A 17,905-nucleotide genomic window follows, 5' to 3' on the forward strand; every position below is an offset into this window, starting at 1 on the left:
AGCGACGGGGGTGGTCCCACTGGGGTCCATGATCCTGAGCTGCCTCCCTCCGGGACGTGGTGCCCGCAAGCCCCGCGCTTACCTCGTTGGGCTCCCAAAGCCAGACGTCAAAGGTCGGCTTCCGCAGGGCCTCGACGGTCTCTGGAGAGAGCAGGTACTAGAAAGGACAGGAGTTCCATGTTAATCAGGCACCGTGGGCCTGTGACGGCAATCTGCATGCTGGGATGTTTCTCCTCTTTCTCTCGTTCTCTTTTTCTTTCTTTCTTTGTTTTGTTTTTTTTTTTTTTGAGGTGGAGTCTCGCTCTGTTGCCCAGGCTGGAGTGCAGTGGCACCATCTTGGCTCACGGCAACCTCCACCTCCTGGGTTCAAGTGATTCTTGTGCCTCAGCCTCCCAAGTAGCTGGGACTACAGGTGCCTGCCACCATGCCTGGCTAATTTTTGTAATTTTAGTAGAGACGGGGATTTCACGATGTTGGCCAGGCTGGTCTCGAACTCCCGACCTCAGGTGATCCACCCACCTCGGCCTCCCAAAGTGTTGGGATTACAGGCTTGAGCCCCCACACCCAGCTTCTCCTGTTCTCTTTCTAAGGCACCTGCATCAGACTCACAGGCCACACACTTCTGGAAAGGGCCAACGCTATGGCTGGAAATCCCATCAGTGGATGCCAGAGGCAGGGCGAGGGGGGCAGAGGGGAGGGTTTGGGGTGACAGAAATGTTCCATATCTTGCTTGTGGTGGAGGTCACAGGATGAAACAAGTTTGTCAAAATTCACTGTACTCCAAGCCTAAATAACTTTACTGCACGTAAATTAGACCTCAACAAGGCTGATGATAAAATGGACAATAGCTGGGCATGGTGGCTCATGCTTGTAATCCCAGTGCTTTGGGAAGCCAAGGTGGGCGGATCACCTGAGGTCAGGAGTTCAAGACCAACCTGGCAAACATGGTGGAATCGCAACACTACAAAAATACAAAAATTAGCCAGGCATGATGGCAGGTGCCTGTAATCCCAGCTACTTGGGAGGCTGAGGCGGGAGAATTGCTTGAACCCAGGAGGTGGAGGTTGCAGTGAGCCGAGATCGTACCACTGCTGCACACCAGCCTGGGTGACAGAGCGAGACTCCATCTCAAAAATAATAATTAAAAAAAAGGGCAATAAAGTGAAGTGCGGGGGTAAAATTCACTTGCCATCAATTGAAATACCAGCTAAGAAGTTATTCTGAGATGCTCCTGTCTGGAACCCATCCCTGGTTTCTGCTGAGAGCTAGAAGAGCAGACCTGCTATTGCAGCCGGTGCCCCGGGGTTGCTTCTGAGGACATCAGGCTTTAGGTTAAGCTGTCACAAGGACAGAAGGCTGTGGTTTTATACAGAAGACAAGAACACTGCTTTGGTATTGCACACTGTCTTCTCCTAAGTCTTATTGGATATTTGTTTTTTTTTGTTTTTTGTAAGGGGATGGATCTGGAGGGCTGACACCTTTTATTTTGGATCTAGGCTGTGCTTCATGGCTCCCTGGGACAGGATCCTGAGAAGCGCGGGGCATATTTTCCAATGGAAAAAGGCACCAGTCTCCATTCAAAAACCTCAGATAAGGCTGGGCACAGTGACTCACGCCTGTAATCCCAGCACTTTGGGAGGCCGAGGTGGGTGGATCACCTGAGGTCAGGAGTTCAAGACCAACCTGGCCAACGTGGTGAAACACCGTCTCTACTAAAAATACAGTAATTAGCCGGGCATGGTGGTGGGTGCCTGTAATCCCAGCTACTCGGGAGGCTGAGGCAGGAGAATCGCTTGAACCTGAGAGGCAGAGGTTGCAGTGAGCTGAGATCATGCCATTGCACTCCAGCCTGGGTGACAGAGTGAGACTCAGTATCAAAAGAAAAAAAAAAACCCCAAATCCCCCCAGAACCTGACAATATCCAGGACATTGTTTGGAACTGCGTGGATAGAATCACTGACTAATGGACACCAGTGACCCACATGGAGGCTGTGGAAGGCTGTGCCATTGCTTGAACCGCAGGCAGTGGCAGAGCCCACCTGTGTGCAGCCCAGGCCTCTGCTGTCTGTGGAACCTGTGCCCCCTGAATCTTAGCACGAGAGCACATTACAAATCAGGTGGGCCGGGCTGGGTGCGGTGGCCCAGCACTTTGGGAGGCCGAGGTGGGCAGATGACCTGAGGTCACAAGTTCAAGACCAACCTGGCCAACATGGTGAAACCCTGTCTCTACTAAAAAAAATACAAAAAAATTAACTGGGCATGGTGACGGGCACCTGTAATCCCAGCTACTTGGGAGGCTGAGGTAGGAGAATTGCTTGAACCCAGGAGGCAGAGGTTGCAGTGAGCGAGATTGTGCCACTGCACTTCAGCCTGGGCAACAAGAGCAAAACTCTGTCTCAAAAAGAAAAAAAAAAAAAAAAAAGCCGGTGGGCCGGGATTTTGCCTGCTTCCCAGCTGAAGGCATTGAGCGGGTGACCAGCATCTTGAGACCCTCCTTTTGTCATTATTTCAAAAACTCCATTGCTACTTCACCAACGTCATAGCTTCTCTTAGAACTAAGAACACTTTTGTGCAAAAGAGCAAAACTTGCCAGGACAACTAAGAATTGCTCAGAGACGAGGGCCAATGGAGTGGATTTTAAAAAATTTAGTTAAACATTAAAGTTCTTTCAAGTAACATTTGAGTGTAAAAACTGTTTACCAAGGTCAGCTCCCGGGGCCGGGCAGACAGCAGCACGGAGCTATTATGTCCTTGCAGGGGAAGGTATGGTCTGGGATCACTTTTGCTAAACAAATGTCAAAGAGAAAAAATACTTTGCCTTAGAGTAACCCGCACTGTCCGCAGCCCAGGGCTGGGAGGGGCTGTTGATGTGAACGGGCACACAGCAGGGTCTGGCTGCAGGGCCACAGGGCTGGGCGTGGGGCTGGGGACACAGCCACAACTTCTTCTGGGCTGGAATCTCATCTTACCTTGGGGTAAGTGGGAACATCGCGTCGAGGAGTCAACTTCTTGTGGTTATCCAAAAAACTGTACTTACAGGGGCAGTTGGTCCTAGAGAGAGGAGCAGAGATGAGCTGTGGTCCTGCTGTTTCAGTCTGGTGAAGCCCTCAGCACAGCAAAGCAAGCGACAAACCCAAACCCCCAAGCCCTGTGCGGTCTTATCTGCCGTGGGAAAGAAGTCAGGGCAGTAGCAACTCACTTGAAGCAAAATCCCCGATGACCTGCCTGACCTCTGACCTCACACTGGACTCTTGAAAAACATACAGAAAGTCAGATGTTGGGGTCGGGCACAGTGGCTCATGCCTGTAATCCCGGCACTTTGGGAGGTCGAGGCGGGATGGTCATGAGGTCAGGAGATTGAGACCATCCTGGCCAACATGGTGAAACCTCATCTCTATTAAAAAAAAAAAAAATACAAAAATTAGCTGGGCGTGGTGGCATGTGCCTGTAGTCCCAGCTACTCGGGAGGCTAAGGCAGGAGAATTGCTTGAACCCAGGAGGCAGAGCTTGCAGTGAGCAGAGATTGTGGCACTGCACGCCAGCCTGGCCAGTGTGGGCAACAAGAGCGAAACTCTGTCTCAAAAAAAAAAAAAAAGAAAAAAAAAAGTCAGATGTTGAGGGCTATCTTCTCTTTTAGATAAGCTTCTAAAAACCTTTTCCTAATGTTTTCAAAACGAAAACATTCTTATTCTAAAAAATCTAAACAACACACAAGTAAAGTAAAAAAAAACAAAATATGAAAACCAAAGTCCTCACTTTACCCATTTATTTCCCTGAATCCCATACTCTGGAAATCACTTCTGATAGTTTGGTGTATCTTTCCAGAATGTTTTGAAGTGTGGACACACATGGGTGGCCGCTTATACCTTTTAACAATATTTTAATTTTTATTTTTTGTAGAGATGGGGTCTTGCTCTGTTACCCAGGCTGGTCTCGAACTCCTAGGTTCAAACGATCCTTCTGCTTCAGCCTGCCAAAGTGTTGGGATGACAGGCGTGAGCCATTGCACCCCGCCCCTTTGTACTTTTTTTTTTTTTTTTTTTTGAGACAGAGTCTCACTCTGTTGCCCAGGCTGGAGTGCAGAGGTGCAATCTTGGCTCACTGCAACCTCTGCCTCCCGGGTTCAAGCGATTCTCGTGCCTCAGCCTCCTGAGTAGCTGGGATTACAGGTGCATGCTGCCACACCTGACTAATTTTTGTATTTTTAGTAGAGACGGGGCTTCACCATGTTGGCCAGGCTGGTCTTGAACTCCTGACTTCAAGCGATCCACCCACCTCCGCCTCCCAAAGTGTTGGGATTACAGGCGTGAGCCCCTGTGCCCACCCCTTTGTACTTTTAAACAAAGATGGAATTGCACCAAATTCACTCTGCTGCAACCTGCTTTGTCATCTAACATATCATGAACTCATCCCAAGTTGCTCCACAGAGCTTAGCTTCATTTTCCAAGTTTCTCCAGGGTGTGGCCGTAGCACACGTTAGCAATCCAGTCCGCAGTGATGGACTTTTAGAATGTTTCCAACTTTCCCTGTTACATGTAATGTTAGCAGATGAGTTTTCTGTCTGACCCTGTTTTTGTTTAGCACTCGGTATCAAGGTATCCCACATAGGAGCAGGGCAAAGTGAGCCAGGCGTGTTTCGGAGGAAAGCCACCTTCCGGTTGGGCAGTGTGCTGGCTTCAGGGTGGTCCCCAGAGGCTGAATGAGGGGCAGCTGCCTCAGGAGGTCTGGCCGCTCTGGGGCCCCTGCAGCAGAGTGCACCAGGGGGCTGGGCCAATCTGGGTTCACACCCTGTGGGTGTGAACTTGCTTGGAAGTGAACAGGCTCCCTGTGTACTTGGACGATGGTGGGTGGGGGTCACGCCTGGCTTGTGTGACATTCACCAGGCTGGGGGGGCACTCAGGGAGCTAAATGCAGCAGAAGCTCCTGCGATTTGTAAATAAAGCCCCTTCTTCTGGGAAAGCAATTTAATACTGCACAGTAAGAGCCACATAGAAATTCGTATCCTTTAAACCCGCATATCTATCCTGGGGAATTTATCTGAAGCCAAGAATTCAACAGGAACAAACAGCTCTATGCACACAGGTATTCACTGTGGTGTGATCTGTTGTAACAAAAAACACAAAACCGACTAGAAGCCACCTGAATGTCCCCAAATGGGAAGTGGTTAAAATCACCACAGTGCATCCACGTGATGGACTATTATGCCATTAGGAGGATAATCATGGATATTATGCCAAGTGAGGAAACTTTACATGAAAAGGGAAAATAAGAATGCTATGCACAGTGCGTACTGAAAGCGAATGCCGAAAAATGCCATGCTACGAGGAAGAAAGAGTGCATTTGGTAGGTTTAAAAAGAGTGCTTGATTGTGGCCTTCTGGGAAAATCTATGAGCTGTACGCTGGTTAAAATTTAATCTATTTATTGCTCACAATGCCACTAGTAAAAAAAAGACTACAAAACAGCATGGTTTAGTTGTTTTTCAAAACAAGGTATCTATCTATGCATAGAAAAACATCTAGAAGGCCTCGTGTCCAGGTTTAAACTGGGGGGACATTGCCGGCTGTTGTCATGACCGGTGCCCACCCTTCAGTATAGTTTGGAGGTTTCCCAATGAGCCTGTGCTATTTTCAAAACTAGAATAATCAATCTCTTTCCTTTCTGGAAAAAGAGCCTTCAGTGTTATTTTCTCGGCATGCTGCCGTCTCTTCCCCGTGATAACCACCACTCAACAGAGATCCATTTGGTAGCCCTTCCGTCTGTTTCATGCTTGCAAAACCCATTAGAGTTGCTACCACAGTTTGATGTGTAAGGGGGGATGCTAACAGATTCAGCAAAGTATTAACAAAACCAACCAACAAAATGCACCAATCAAATGATTGCCATTGTCATCCAGTAAACGAGAAATTCCATTTACACATTTCTGAGCAGTAACGAACATTTTCTGTGTAGTTAAAAAAATAGATGGCACGATGATGATTTCTTTGCTGCTTTTAACCTCTTTTGTGTAAACATTCGCGCATGTGTTGTCTCTGTAAGTCTCCTGCATTCCCCAGGAGGGTTATGGAAATCTTCACCAAGCAAGACAGTTTGACTGCTGGAATCCTGCTGTTTCCTTGCAGATACCAGAGCTGGGAGCAGAGGAGGGTCTGCTGGGGCCCACTGACCCTGCGTGGCCAGGCAGCCCCTCTCTCCGCGCCCCGTTGCCACGGGAACCAGCGTCTTCAGCAAACAGAGCAGCTGGCATGGAGCTCTTTCTTTTCATCCTGTTTGGAGCTTATTTTTGCTTTCATTTCCTGGGGTCCCCATCCCCCTTCTCTGGGGCTTAGGCCAGTGGGCAAGGCCATTTGTTTGGGATGAATGCTGAGCCCTCAGTTGCCACCCCAGCCTCCTGCAGGCTACCCAGCTCTGGGTGAACCCCACATTCCATGCTCTGCTCTCTGCCTGGCACAGTGCTGGGGGCCAGAGTGGCCGTGTCCCCTGGGGTAGACCTGCCCCTGCCCCTGCCCTAAATGTAAGCTGGCAGTTGGACCTCTGTCCTCTTTGAGGCAAAAGCAGGAGAAACCCAACCCGTGAGTGTCAGGGGATGGCCACCTGCTCCAGGGTGCTGTGTGCCAGACCCCGATGCCACTGCTGTTCCCAAGGGGCAGCTTCTGGTAGATCCAGGCCCCTGGCTCCGAGGCCCCACCGGGGTGTGCTATGTGGGCTGAATGTGGCTCCACATTTCAGGCTCACACTGGCCATTTGTGTGGCACAGGGCTGAGCTAGCTCCACCCTGTCTGGGGCCTTTATTCTCTTCCCAGAGGCAAGAACGCTGGCCTGTGGCTGGGCTGCCATCTCGGGAAGGCCCCCCACCCCACCCCGCCTTTTGCAGCTCCTCTCCCCAGCCATCCGGGGAAGTCCCAGCTTAACGAGACTGGTCCCAGGGTCCCCACATTGCTACAGGGCTCTCATGAGTCAGACGTAACTCTGCTGTTGACAAAGACAAAAGGGACAACACGAATAGCTCAGTGTCTCTATTCTGAGTTCCTTTCTACACAGAGAAACAGGAAAGGGTTTCATGTGTGGCGACGAGGACACATGACGCGGCTGGGGATGAGACCAGAGCCCAGGAGTCTGGATTTGTTTTTTCTCAATGTGTCGATGACACTTGAGAATTTTTACCCTGTTCCGTTTTGGATGCAAGAGTCCCATTTACCTGTCTGTCACCTACAGGGGAGGCTGCCAGGGCTCTCAACGCTGCCTCCAGAAGCTGACGGGGAACCAGGAAGTCTCCTTGTCTTTGGTTTATGGCGCTGTGGGTTCTAAAAATGTACTCCTGGGGGAAGTGCGGATGCGCCTCCGTTACTCAGATGGGCCCAGGTGCCCCCCGCAGCCTGGTGTGCCTGACGGGCACCTGGGGGCTGACGTCTCACTGGAGTTCCTGGCGGCTTCCTCTGCGTGCTCTGAAATTGGTGTTATCCTCCCATGTGGTGTGTCATGGGCTGAAGTACATCTCCCCCCAGAAGTCGTATGTTGAAGTCCGAACCCTGCTGCCTGTGACAGTGACTTCATTTGGGGACATGGCTGTTGCAGATGTAGTTAAGGTGATGTCATCCTGGAGGAGGGTGACCCCTACTCCAATAGGATGGGTGTCCTTACAAAAAGGGGGAATTTGGACAGAACGGATGGGAGCACCAGGTGAAGAAGCAGGCAGAGAATGCTGCTGGCAGCCACCAGAGGCCAAGAGAGACCAGGAAGGACCCTCCCATGGGGCCTTCAGAGGTGGCAGGGCCTGCTGGCACCTTGATTTTGGACTTGTGGCCTCCAGAACTATGTGGGGATACGTTTCTATTGTTTTAAGCTGCCCAGTTTATGAGAATTCATTACGCAGTCCCAGGAAATGACTACAACTTTGATAAAAATAATTTCCCCCCCTGCAACCTGACCCGCAGGACCAGTGCACACCAGAAACCACGCCAGGAGTGACATGTGATCCGAGCACTCGCCTTGCTTTCTACAGAGCGAGTGCCCATCAGGCACGGCAGCGGCAAGACCTGTGAGGCCGGACGCTGTCTCTCCACTCACTCCTGCTGCTGTGGGTGGGCAGTAAATGCAGTCGTTTAAGGGATAAGAGGCTGCATCCTACAAACACCTCCAGAAAGCGCTCAGGGACACACAGCTGTAGGTGAGGAGCTGGGGGCAGCTCCGGGAGGCATGGCCCGGCTCCAGACACACCCCTTGGGGTGGTGGAGCTCCCCAACCCATGTGGAGCCCAGAGGCCGCTATTCAGGGAGTCTGGTTTCGGGCTGAAGACTAGAACTCAGTTTTTGTCCTCTTCCCCTCGTGCTGCTGGTGAGGCTGGAAAGGCTGGCCCTGCTACACCCGCAGCCCCAGCTTCAGACAACCCATCTCCGCCTGGCTCTGGGCAGAGGGAACCCTGGCAGGCAGCACCACCCTGGATCACCACCCTCCTGCCAAAGCAGCCGTGGCACCTGGGGCACAGGGGACAGCCAGAGGGCTGAACCAAGCCACGTAGAGCCCACGGCCAAGGCGGTGCCACAGGGGAAGGTGCTGGTGTGTCTGAGGCTGCCAAGCCGGGTCCCAGCCTTGCCAGGTCCCAGCCGTGGGGCCCCAGCTGTGTGGCCGCCCGTGTGCAACTTGGGAGCTCTTCGTCGGCTCACAAATGAGAGACTCTGTCTCTCGTCCTTTAAAGAGCCTCCTACCACAGGAGTGACGAAGATGGGTTGTTCACTCACAGTTTTCCATGGTCACAAACTGTGGCCCTGACTTCCCCTAAGTCAATTGGGCTGAGACATCCCTAACTCCAAATGATCCCATGAGTGCATGGGACAGACACGTGGCATGGTCCCTGTTGGACAGGCTCTCATGTGATTCAGACAAGACCTGCTTCCTTCCGCTCAGCCTTCGTCCCTGAGCCCACCCCGAGGCCAGGCCCCTGGGGCTTTGAGGGGACCAGACAAGGCCCGCCGGCTTTCCCTTCACCTTCTGCCTCTGAGACCCTTCCACCTGCCACACTCCCTCACTAAGCAGACTGCCCTCAATTTTAAAATGAGAGGATGATCGTCAGCGTGCCTGGTGGCCCTGAGACAACTCAGTGCAATTGCACAGGGCTGTTTCTCAGTTCATTAGTCCCCATTAAATCCCACTGAGGCTGGGCAGTGGCACTCTGGGGAACCATGAGCCACATCATATGCCTGTGGTCTCCGGGCTGGCACCAGCAGGAATGGAGGCAAAGCCCGGAGGTGTGAGCGGGTCCTATGTGCCCCTCACTCAGCACAGCACCCGCACACGGTAAGTGCCTCAATGCACGTGCTCTGCTCATCATCACTGCCGTCTCTTTGCTACTACCGGCATCTCCATCCCCAGTTTGGTCGTGGTTCATCCACACGTGTCCTGACCCTGGCTCCAGTAGAGTCCTGCTGTACACAAAACTGACTTCGGAGGCGGTATCATGGAGACTGGGGCATTTTCCCCACGAGTCACAGCTCACTGGGCCCCCCGCAGTGCCTGTGAAGGACGCCTGTTCCCAGGAGAATGGCTTCTGTGTCCCCAGTGCTGGAGCCCTCGCTGGAATGCAACCCAGTGGGAATATCACACAGGGAACAGGGTCCCTGGGGGCACCAGGAGGCTCCTCCCCTAATGCCTTTTTCCTCTTGTTGTTCTGTCTTTAAAAGTGGATATCAACTTATTCCAAGCTGGATTACATTGCTCCTAAGGCTTGGATCTGCAGGAGGAGGACTCTTCTTCTCTGAAATCGTCTTCCCAGCCCCTATCTCCCATATGTGCCTTTTTTTTTTTTTTTTTTTTTTTTTTGAGACAGAGTCTTGCTCTGTCGAGCCCAGGCTGGAGTGCAGTGGCGCGATCTCGGCTCACTGCAACCTCCACCTCCTGGGTTCAAGTGATTCTCCTGCCTCAGCTTCCCAAGTAGCTGGGGTTACTGGCATGTGCCACCATGCCTGGCTACTTTTTGCATTTTTAGTAGAGACGGGGTTTCACCATGTTGGCCAAGCCGGTATTGAACTCCTGACCTCAGGTGATCCTCCCACCTCGGCCTGCCAAAGTGCTGGGATTACAGGTGTGAGCCACCATGCCCGGCCCATGTGTGCTCTTTTGTTAGAAGAAAGTCACACCACTGACGAGCAGGTCACAAGCAGGGTGGCTGCCTCCAGACTGCACTCTCCCAAGCCTGAACTGTACCGAACTGCACCAGCCTTTCTTTTAGAGAAACAAAGCCCACGGCCCCAGCCCAACTGGTACGGGGAGCCCTCCCCAGGCCCGGCCGCCCGTGGCCCCAGCGCAGACCCTACCTGCTGCTTCTGGTCGCCAGCTCCTCCCTCATCTTCTTAATGTCACTCTTGCATTTCTCAATCTCCACCACTTTTAGTCCTTCCACTGGTGACAGAGAGAGAGACAGCAAGGGGGTTACCACGGACGAATGCGGAGGATCTCTAAAGGCTGGTAACTAAGGGCTCCCTGTGGCTCCCAGGGAGAAAAATGCCTCAGGGCAGAGGTCCCCACACCTGCCCCGGCTACCAATACTCAGGTTTTGCCTGCACTTCCCCACTTAGCTCAGCCACAACTGACTCTATCCTCGCAGGCATGTGCCGTGGCCACTGCTGCACCACCGCATCCATCTGGGCAGTTTCCAGAAGGCAGAAGCTCCTCCCCACTCTCCACTCCCTGAATCTCAACTCTGGCACCCACTTTTTGCTCCCCATCCCTAAGCACCAGCTGAGGACATGGGACAAAGGCGTCTTTTATCCCAAAAAGAAAAGGGGGGACGTGGTGCCAGAGCATTAAAATGCAGTGGACGGCAAAGCGTTTTCAGCAAGGATTAAGATCTCATTATGGGAAAAGTTTCTCATCGTAACGTCCTTCCAGAGCAATTTCACCAGGAGAAAGTGTTGACTTAAAACAGAGGAGAAATAAATAGGCAAAGTTGAGGATCAGCAGAACCTGGACTTGATCACATTCCTGGAGATGAAACTGCCTTGGCCAAATTATGACTGAGACAGTGAAAGAGATCTAACTTAGCAGGCTCCATCTTGCTTCTATCCTCCAAGCTGTCTGTGTTCATTCCTCGGCTGAACTAACTTTGGGAGAAACTTCTCGGTTGTAGTTTATAGTTTAGACAAAGACTGTAACAGCCCTTTCCCAAAGCAGACCTCCTTCTTGCCTGGGGACGAGACTAACATTAGCCACAGGATTAGAAATCATGGTTTAAGAGTCATGCAGCTGGAGACTACAAGATTCTGACCCTCCCTAAATTGCTCCTAAGATCAGCGCTTGAGATATTTTGCAGACCCTGCAGTTGCTGGATCCGTTGGCACCACCCAGACAGATAAACTGGCTCGTCTGGACTTCTGGCCCCAGTCAGGAACTGACTCAGTGCAAGAAGACAGCTTCAGCCAGGCGCGGTGGCTCACGCCTGTAATCCCAGCACTTTGGGAGGCTGAGGTGGGCAGATCACGAGGTCAGGAGTTCAAGACCAGCCTGGCCAATGTAGTGAAACCCCGTCTCTACTAAAAATACAAAAATTAGCCGGGCATGGTGCAGCAGTGCCTGTAGTCCCAGCTACTCGGGAGGCTGAGGCAGGAGAATAGCTTGAACCCGGGAGGCGTAGGTTGCAGTGAGCCGAGATCACGCCACTGCACTCTGGCCTGGGGGACAGAGTGAGACTCTGTCTCAAAAAAAAAAAAGACAGCTTCAACTCCCTATGATTTTATCCCTGACCAATCAATCAGCATTCCTGGCTCACTGGCTTCCCCCCACTCAGCAAGTTATCCTTAAAAACTCTGCGCCCCGAATGCTCGGGGAGACTGAGTTGAGGAATAATAAAACTCTGGTCTCCCGCACAGCCGGCACTGGGTGAATGGCTCTTTCTCCATTGCAGTTCCCCTGTCTTGATGAATGAGCTCCGTTTAGGTAGCAGGCAGGGTGAACCCCTTGGGCGGTTACAGAGTCCCACTGCAAAGGTGTGCCTCAACAGTTAGGATACTATGTTTCAACCCAACACAAACCGGAGTTTATGCCTCCCAGCGAGTGTTAAACTTCAAGATATTCACCCTTGGCTGACTGCACGTTTACCCCAGAAACGCTGCCATGAAGCAAGCAGCTTTGCACGGCTTTTCAATTAGAGTTGGTTCACAAGAAATAAAAAAGATTAGCTTTGTTACTTTGTAATCACACCTTAGTTTTTATGCAAAAGGATACTCCCACGATACCACTCTGTTCCCCTTTTCATGAAGTTTGGCTCTGAATAACTGCTAAAAATAAAAAGCAAATGTTTTCTAAAGGAAAAACCAAGCAACTCAGAGCCTTTGGCTAGTTTCTAACAACTCCTTCCCACCCCGAAGGAAGTACTGCAGCTCTGGAAAGAAATTCTCCCAGTGCAGTGGCCCAGGGCAGACTGGCTGGAATCAGCCTCCCGGGTGGGTTTCGAGGCATTTCCAGGGTCAGGGGTCAAGTAGGGGCATGGCTTCCCGGGACACTGCTTCTTTCTGCCAGAAGGACGAGGAATCTGGAGAGTGCAATATTTGGATCTGGTCCTGCGCATGTGCTTCTGTGCCACAGAAACCTTCTCCGCCCCTCTTCTACCCAACAGCTAGAGGACATGGGGTCTGGAAGCGCATGTGGCTGGAGCCAGTGTGGTCGCTGTCCTGATGGCCGAGTCCAGATGAGCTGCCGCTGGGGAAACACAGGGTACCTGAGGTCGGGACATCTTTGTCCAACCACTAAGAGTCCACATGCTCCTTTTTCTCCAGCATCATGGGCCCCTCAAGGAAGCTGATGCATGCCACAGGCTGTCTTCTCAGAAAAGGTACCCGAGAACACATTTTGGGTTTGCATGTGGATTGGGAAGCTCAACGTGGCCTCCGTGGGTGCTCCTTGGCCTTGTCTAGACTGCAGGATTCCACCCATGCCCTGTGGATTTGCCACATGGACACTGACATGAGCAAATGGACAATTCAACATCAGTGGCAGGAAGGAGCTCGGTCTGGTTCACACGTGGAAGGCTGCACATTCTGAAAGTGAGTAGATCTGGGGAAGGGTTGGGCATGCAGTGTAGACTGCAAACAGGGCAGCTGTGCCCTCTGTCCAAGGTCCATGTTCCAGGGACCATTGACTATGCCTTAAATGTCATTTTTCCTGAATATAAAATATCCTATTATCATTGTAGGAAGTGTAGGAAATAGCACTTCAAAGAAGAATATTTAAAAATTTGTCTAGGATCCTATGGGCCCAGAAAACAACTCAGTTAATATTATTTGTATTAATGTGTGTCCTTCCGGGCTTTCTGCCCACTCCCAGGCCTTCTAAATATTCATCCTGTTTATCTATCTATCTATCTATCTATCTATCTATCTATCTATCTATCTATCATTATCTATCTATCTATTATCTATCTATCTATCTATCTATTATCTATCTATCTATCCATCTATTACCTACGTACCTACTCACTATGTATCTATCCATCCATCCATTCATTTATCTATCTATCCATTCACCTATCTGTCTATCTATCATCTATCTATCTATCTATCTATCTACTACCTATCTACCTACCTACTCACTATGTATCCATCCATCCATTCATTTATCTACTATCTATCCATCCATTCATCTATCCATCCATCCATCCATGTATGTAGGTATGTATCCATCCATCCATCCATCCATCCATCAATGCATTCATCATATTTAATGTATCTACCTATGTTCTATTTATCCATCTATCCGTTCTATCTCTCTATCCACCCATTCTATGTATCTACCTATCTTTCTTTTCTTTTTTTTTTTTTTTTTTGAGACAGGGTCTTGCTCTGTCACCCAGGCTGGAGTGCAGTGGAACAATCACAGCTCACTGCAACCTTCACCTCCTAGGTTCAAGTGATCTTGCCACTTCAGCCTCCTGAGTAACAGGGTCTAAAGGGGTGCACCACCACACCCGGCTAATTTTTGTATTTTTTGTAGAGATAGGGTTTTGCCATGTTGCCCAGGATGGTCTTGAACTCCTGGGCTAAAGCAATCCTCCTGCCTTTAAAGCAATTTAAAGCAATCCTCCTGCCTCCTCCCAAAGTGCTGGGGTTACAGGCATGAGCCACTGCACCCAGCCTCTAACCATCTTTCCATTTACATATCTGTATAGTATCTATCTATGTATGTATCTATGTATGTGTGTATCTATGTACATACTACGTATGCATGTATCTGTGTACATACTACGTATGTATGTATCTGTGTACATACTACGTATGTATGTATGTATCTTCTATCCATCCTGTGTGTGTCTATGTATCTATATATCTATTATTAATTTTAAAAGATAAAATTTGTTGTTTTCTACCTTGCTGTTTTCACTCATCAGGAGGTCACGGACCTTCCCCATGTTAGTGGCTGGTGTCCCAGCTCACGTTTTTCTTTTTATCCCCCGAAGAAAATGCTTATTTATCATACTGAGCAGGATAAATAAATATCAAGGCTTCATGTCAGTTCAGATCACATTTTTGCTGCTAAATGAGTTTGCAACAAACCTATATTTTTTTTCACATGTCCATACAAGGCTCTGTTTTGAGCCAGCTCATGGTTTTTGATGGGTGCATAGCATTTGTATTGACAATGCAGAGTCCACCAAGATCTGCTTCCCTGGCTACCTATTGGGGTGATGTTAAAATTAAGCCTCTTGGGTGACACAGCACAGCATCACTAGTTTGAATCCCAGAGATGCAGAATTTGTGGCAATTAAGTTTATGAAGAGGCTGTTGGCCAAGTAGATGGATAGTGAGTAACAAGATTGAAAAGTGCATTCCTCAATGAAGAGAAAACAAGATGCCATGAAATGACAGGGCTGGCGGGGAGGTCTGCCGGAGGAGGCAGAGGTGAGCATTGTGGTGGATGTGTGTTCCTGTGTCCCCGGGGGCCCTGCCTCCTCACTCCCTGGCCTTTCCAGGACACCCGGCTGCTTTGGGGAAGATTCCACAGCTCCCCTCTTCGACCCACTGCCAGCTCTGCTCCACCTCAATCCAGAGGGAGGAGCAGGCCAGTCCTGTGAGGCGTGGGGGCCTCAAGCTGAGAGGTCTGCAGACAGCAGCAGGACGGCCCTACCGTGGAGCCTGGACGTCGGCTCTGCCCATCATGGCCCGCTCCTCTGCCTTCAAACGCTGAACACAGGCGGGCACAGACCACGCACCGCAAACCAAAGCAGAGGCTCCCTGGCCCACTGGACCCTGCTAGGGGGCTGGGAGCCCAGCCCATGGCTGCCTGTTATTCCCGCTGACCAGGTGTGGACCCTAGGACATGCCTGTGTGTGGGGCTAGTATTATCTGGAAACCCCAGGTTGTCCTCTTAAAAGGACTGTAGGCAGTGGTTCATGCCTATAATCCCAGCACTTTGGGAGGCCAAGGCAGGTGGATCACCTGAGGTCAGGAGTTTGAGACCAGCTTGTCCAACCAACATAATGAAACCCCGTCTCTACTAAAAATACAAAAATTTAGCCGGGTGTGGTCACAGGCTGCCTGTAATCCCAGCTACTCTGGGGGCTGAGGCAGGAGAATCACTGGAATCCGGGAGGTGGAGGAGGTTGCAGTGAGCCGAGATCACACCACTGCACTCCAGCCGGGGCGTTAAAGTGAGACTCTGTCTCAAAACAAAACAAAACAACAAAAAAAAGGGCTTTAAGAGAGATTTTTGTGAGCTTCTGCAAGTCACAGGCCACCTGCAGGAAAAACTTTAAGGGTGATTTTCTGACAGACGCTGGCTTTGGGGAAATCGGCCTGGCGGGTGGGGAAGAGCTGAGCCGGGGGTCAGAGAGACCCGAGCCGGAGGTTGGGGAGAGCCGAGCTAGGGGTCAGAGAGAGCCGAGCCGGAGGTCGGGGAGAGCCGAGCCGGGGGTCAGAGAGAGCCGAGCCAGGGGTCGGGGAGAGCCGAGCCGGGGGTGGGGGAGAGCCGAGCCGAGGCTCAGGATGCTCTGTGCTGTGCTCCTTCCCCAACCTCACTGTGCCCCAGCAAGAGGCCGGGAACCTGGCAGGCCCAGTCCTTTGGCTACAGAGCTAGTGAAAGTTGTTTAAAGACATGTATGAATAGAGCTGTGTTTCAACACTTCCTCCAAGAGCTTCACTAAAGAGCCTGCGTAGAGCACACTTCCTGAGTGACAGAGTCAAGCAAGGCTTGGTTCTAGCACCCAGGCTCTGGGCTGTGTTAAACTTTGCCCCAGGTGGTCAGCTGCTGCCACGACCCACGCTGTGTTTAGGTTTTGGTCCAAGCCCAGAGCACAGGGACAAAGGGTGGATGGAGCAGAGGGGCCCTGTGCCCCGGCTGCAAACCAGGAAGGAAGGGAGTAAAGGGCCCTGCTTTAAAATCTCTTTTTAATGTTTTACCTCCAGCCAGGACTGAGGGCAGGGGCCTGGGTGTTCTGTTTACAAAATAATCTGTAACGTAAGGGAAATCCCAGATCTCTCGAACAAGGCTAAACTTTATATATCAAAAGGAAGAAGCCCTTTGAAAGTCAATGAAGAGAAATGAAGAAATTTATATTCAATTGAGAGGAATTATACATTTAAGAAGAAGCAGGAAATTCCATTTAAGACAAGTCCACCACAATATAATATGGCTTTAAGGTGGCCAATTCTAGTGGATGAATCCTTTAACTCAAGAAGCAGAAAACAGCTCGGCCAGGCACAATGGCTCACGCCTATAATCCCAGCACTTTGGGAGGCCAAGGCGGGTCGATCACCTGAGGTCAGGAGTTCGAGACCAGCCTGGCCAACATGGCGAAACCCCATCTCTACTAAAAATACAAAAATTAGCTGGACGTGGTGGCAGCTGCTTATAATCCCAGCTACTTGGGAGGCTGAGACAGAAGTGTCCTGTCTTCGGAGGCCAGAGGTTGCAGTGAGCCAAGATTGCGCCACTTCTCTCTAGCCTGGGCCAAAGAGCAAAACTCCGTCTCAAACAACAACAACAACAAAAAACAAAAACAAAACAAAACAGCTCACAGCAGCTCATGTATAGCAGAAGCAGCTGTATGTGTGCATGTGTGTGTGTGTGATCATATATATGAAGGTATCTGCACTTGCCTGGGTGCTTACACGTGTGCATGTATATGTGACATCCCGACATGCCTGTGTGATTTCACATGTGTGTATGTCAGTGCATGTGCACCTCTGTTTGTGTTTACATGTGTGTGTGCTTATGTAGATGGGAGCATCTGCCTCTGGCCCAGGCCCTGTGCATCGGAGTGTCAGACCAGGCTCCTGGCCACCTTCCCATCTGGCTAGCTTCTGGCAGCTGTGCAGGGTGGGGACTGACCTTCTGAGAAGCTGGGCGCACACCTACCCAGTGGCCTGCATGAGAAGTTCAGCTGCAGGCCCTCTCCTCAAAAGGACTTTCCCTTTCTGCCCTCCAAGCTTCCTGAAATGTCTGGGCTCTTGCCTCTTTGGGTTAAGGCTCTGCTGCCCTTGTAGTGTCTCTGGAACTCAGAATCCCTGGGGCTCAGCACAGGTGCAGCATCCTGGCCACCTCCCACTAAAGCACATCCACTGGAGAGTGGGGAGCCATCAGCCAGAAGTGCCCGGGGAGGATTAGCTCAAAGCCAGGTGGAGTTCAGGAGGAGGACAGCCTGTCTGGACATGGCTGCCTCCTGGAGTGGGGGTGTGAGTTGCATGCCAGGGGAGGAGGGCAGCCAGGAGGACTGCAGAGAGGCCCCCCTGACCTCGCCCAAGCCCCTCCCTTACCCTCTGCAACTCCTGGACTCTTCCTCATTCTCTACTCCTTAGAGAGGGGAGCTCCCTCAATCCCATTTCTGCAGTCCTAGGTCTCTGGTGCTAGAAATCAGTACAACTAGTAACAACCAGTTTTACCCATAGAAGTGCCAGTAATTCTGGTCTGTGCAGTGAGCCTGA

General features: G+C 50.9%; 1 protein-coding gene across 1 annotated transcript in view; it reads right to left on the reverse strand.

The window, feature by feature from the left end:
- PDE9A (phosphodiesterase 9A) overlaps window positions 1–17,905 on the reverse strand; it is a 178,394-nt gene that overhangs the window by 81,571 nt on the left and 78,918 nt on the right. Inside the window, exons 7-9 of the mRNA XM_058427844.1 lie at window positions 10,310–10,394; window positions 2,970–3,051; window positions 83–157 (exon numbers count right to left, since the gene is read on the reverse strand). Of these exons, the coding sequence (XP_058283827.1) occupies window positions 83–157; window positions 2,970–3,051; window positions 10,310–10,394 (242 nt within the window). The remainder of the gene's footprint in view (window positions 1–82; window positions 158–2,969; window positions 3,052–10,309; window positions 10,395–17,905) is intronic.

The sequence above is a fragment of the Hylobates moloch genome, unplaced genomic scaffold (genome assembly GCF_009828535.3).
Source record: "Hylobates moloch isolate HMO894 unplaced genomic scaffold, HMol_V3 SCAFFOLD_14, whole genome shotgun sequence".
Taxonomy (NCBI): Eukaryota; Metazoa; Chordata; class Mammalia; order Primates; family Hylobatidae; genus Hylobates; species Hylobates moloch.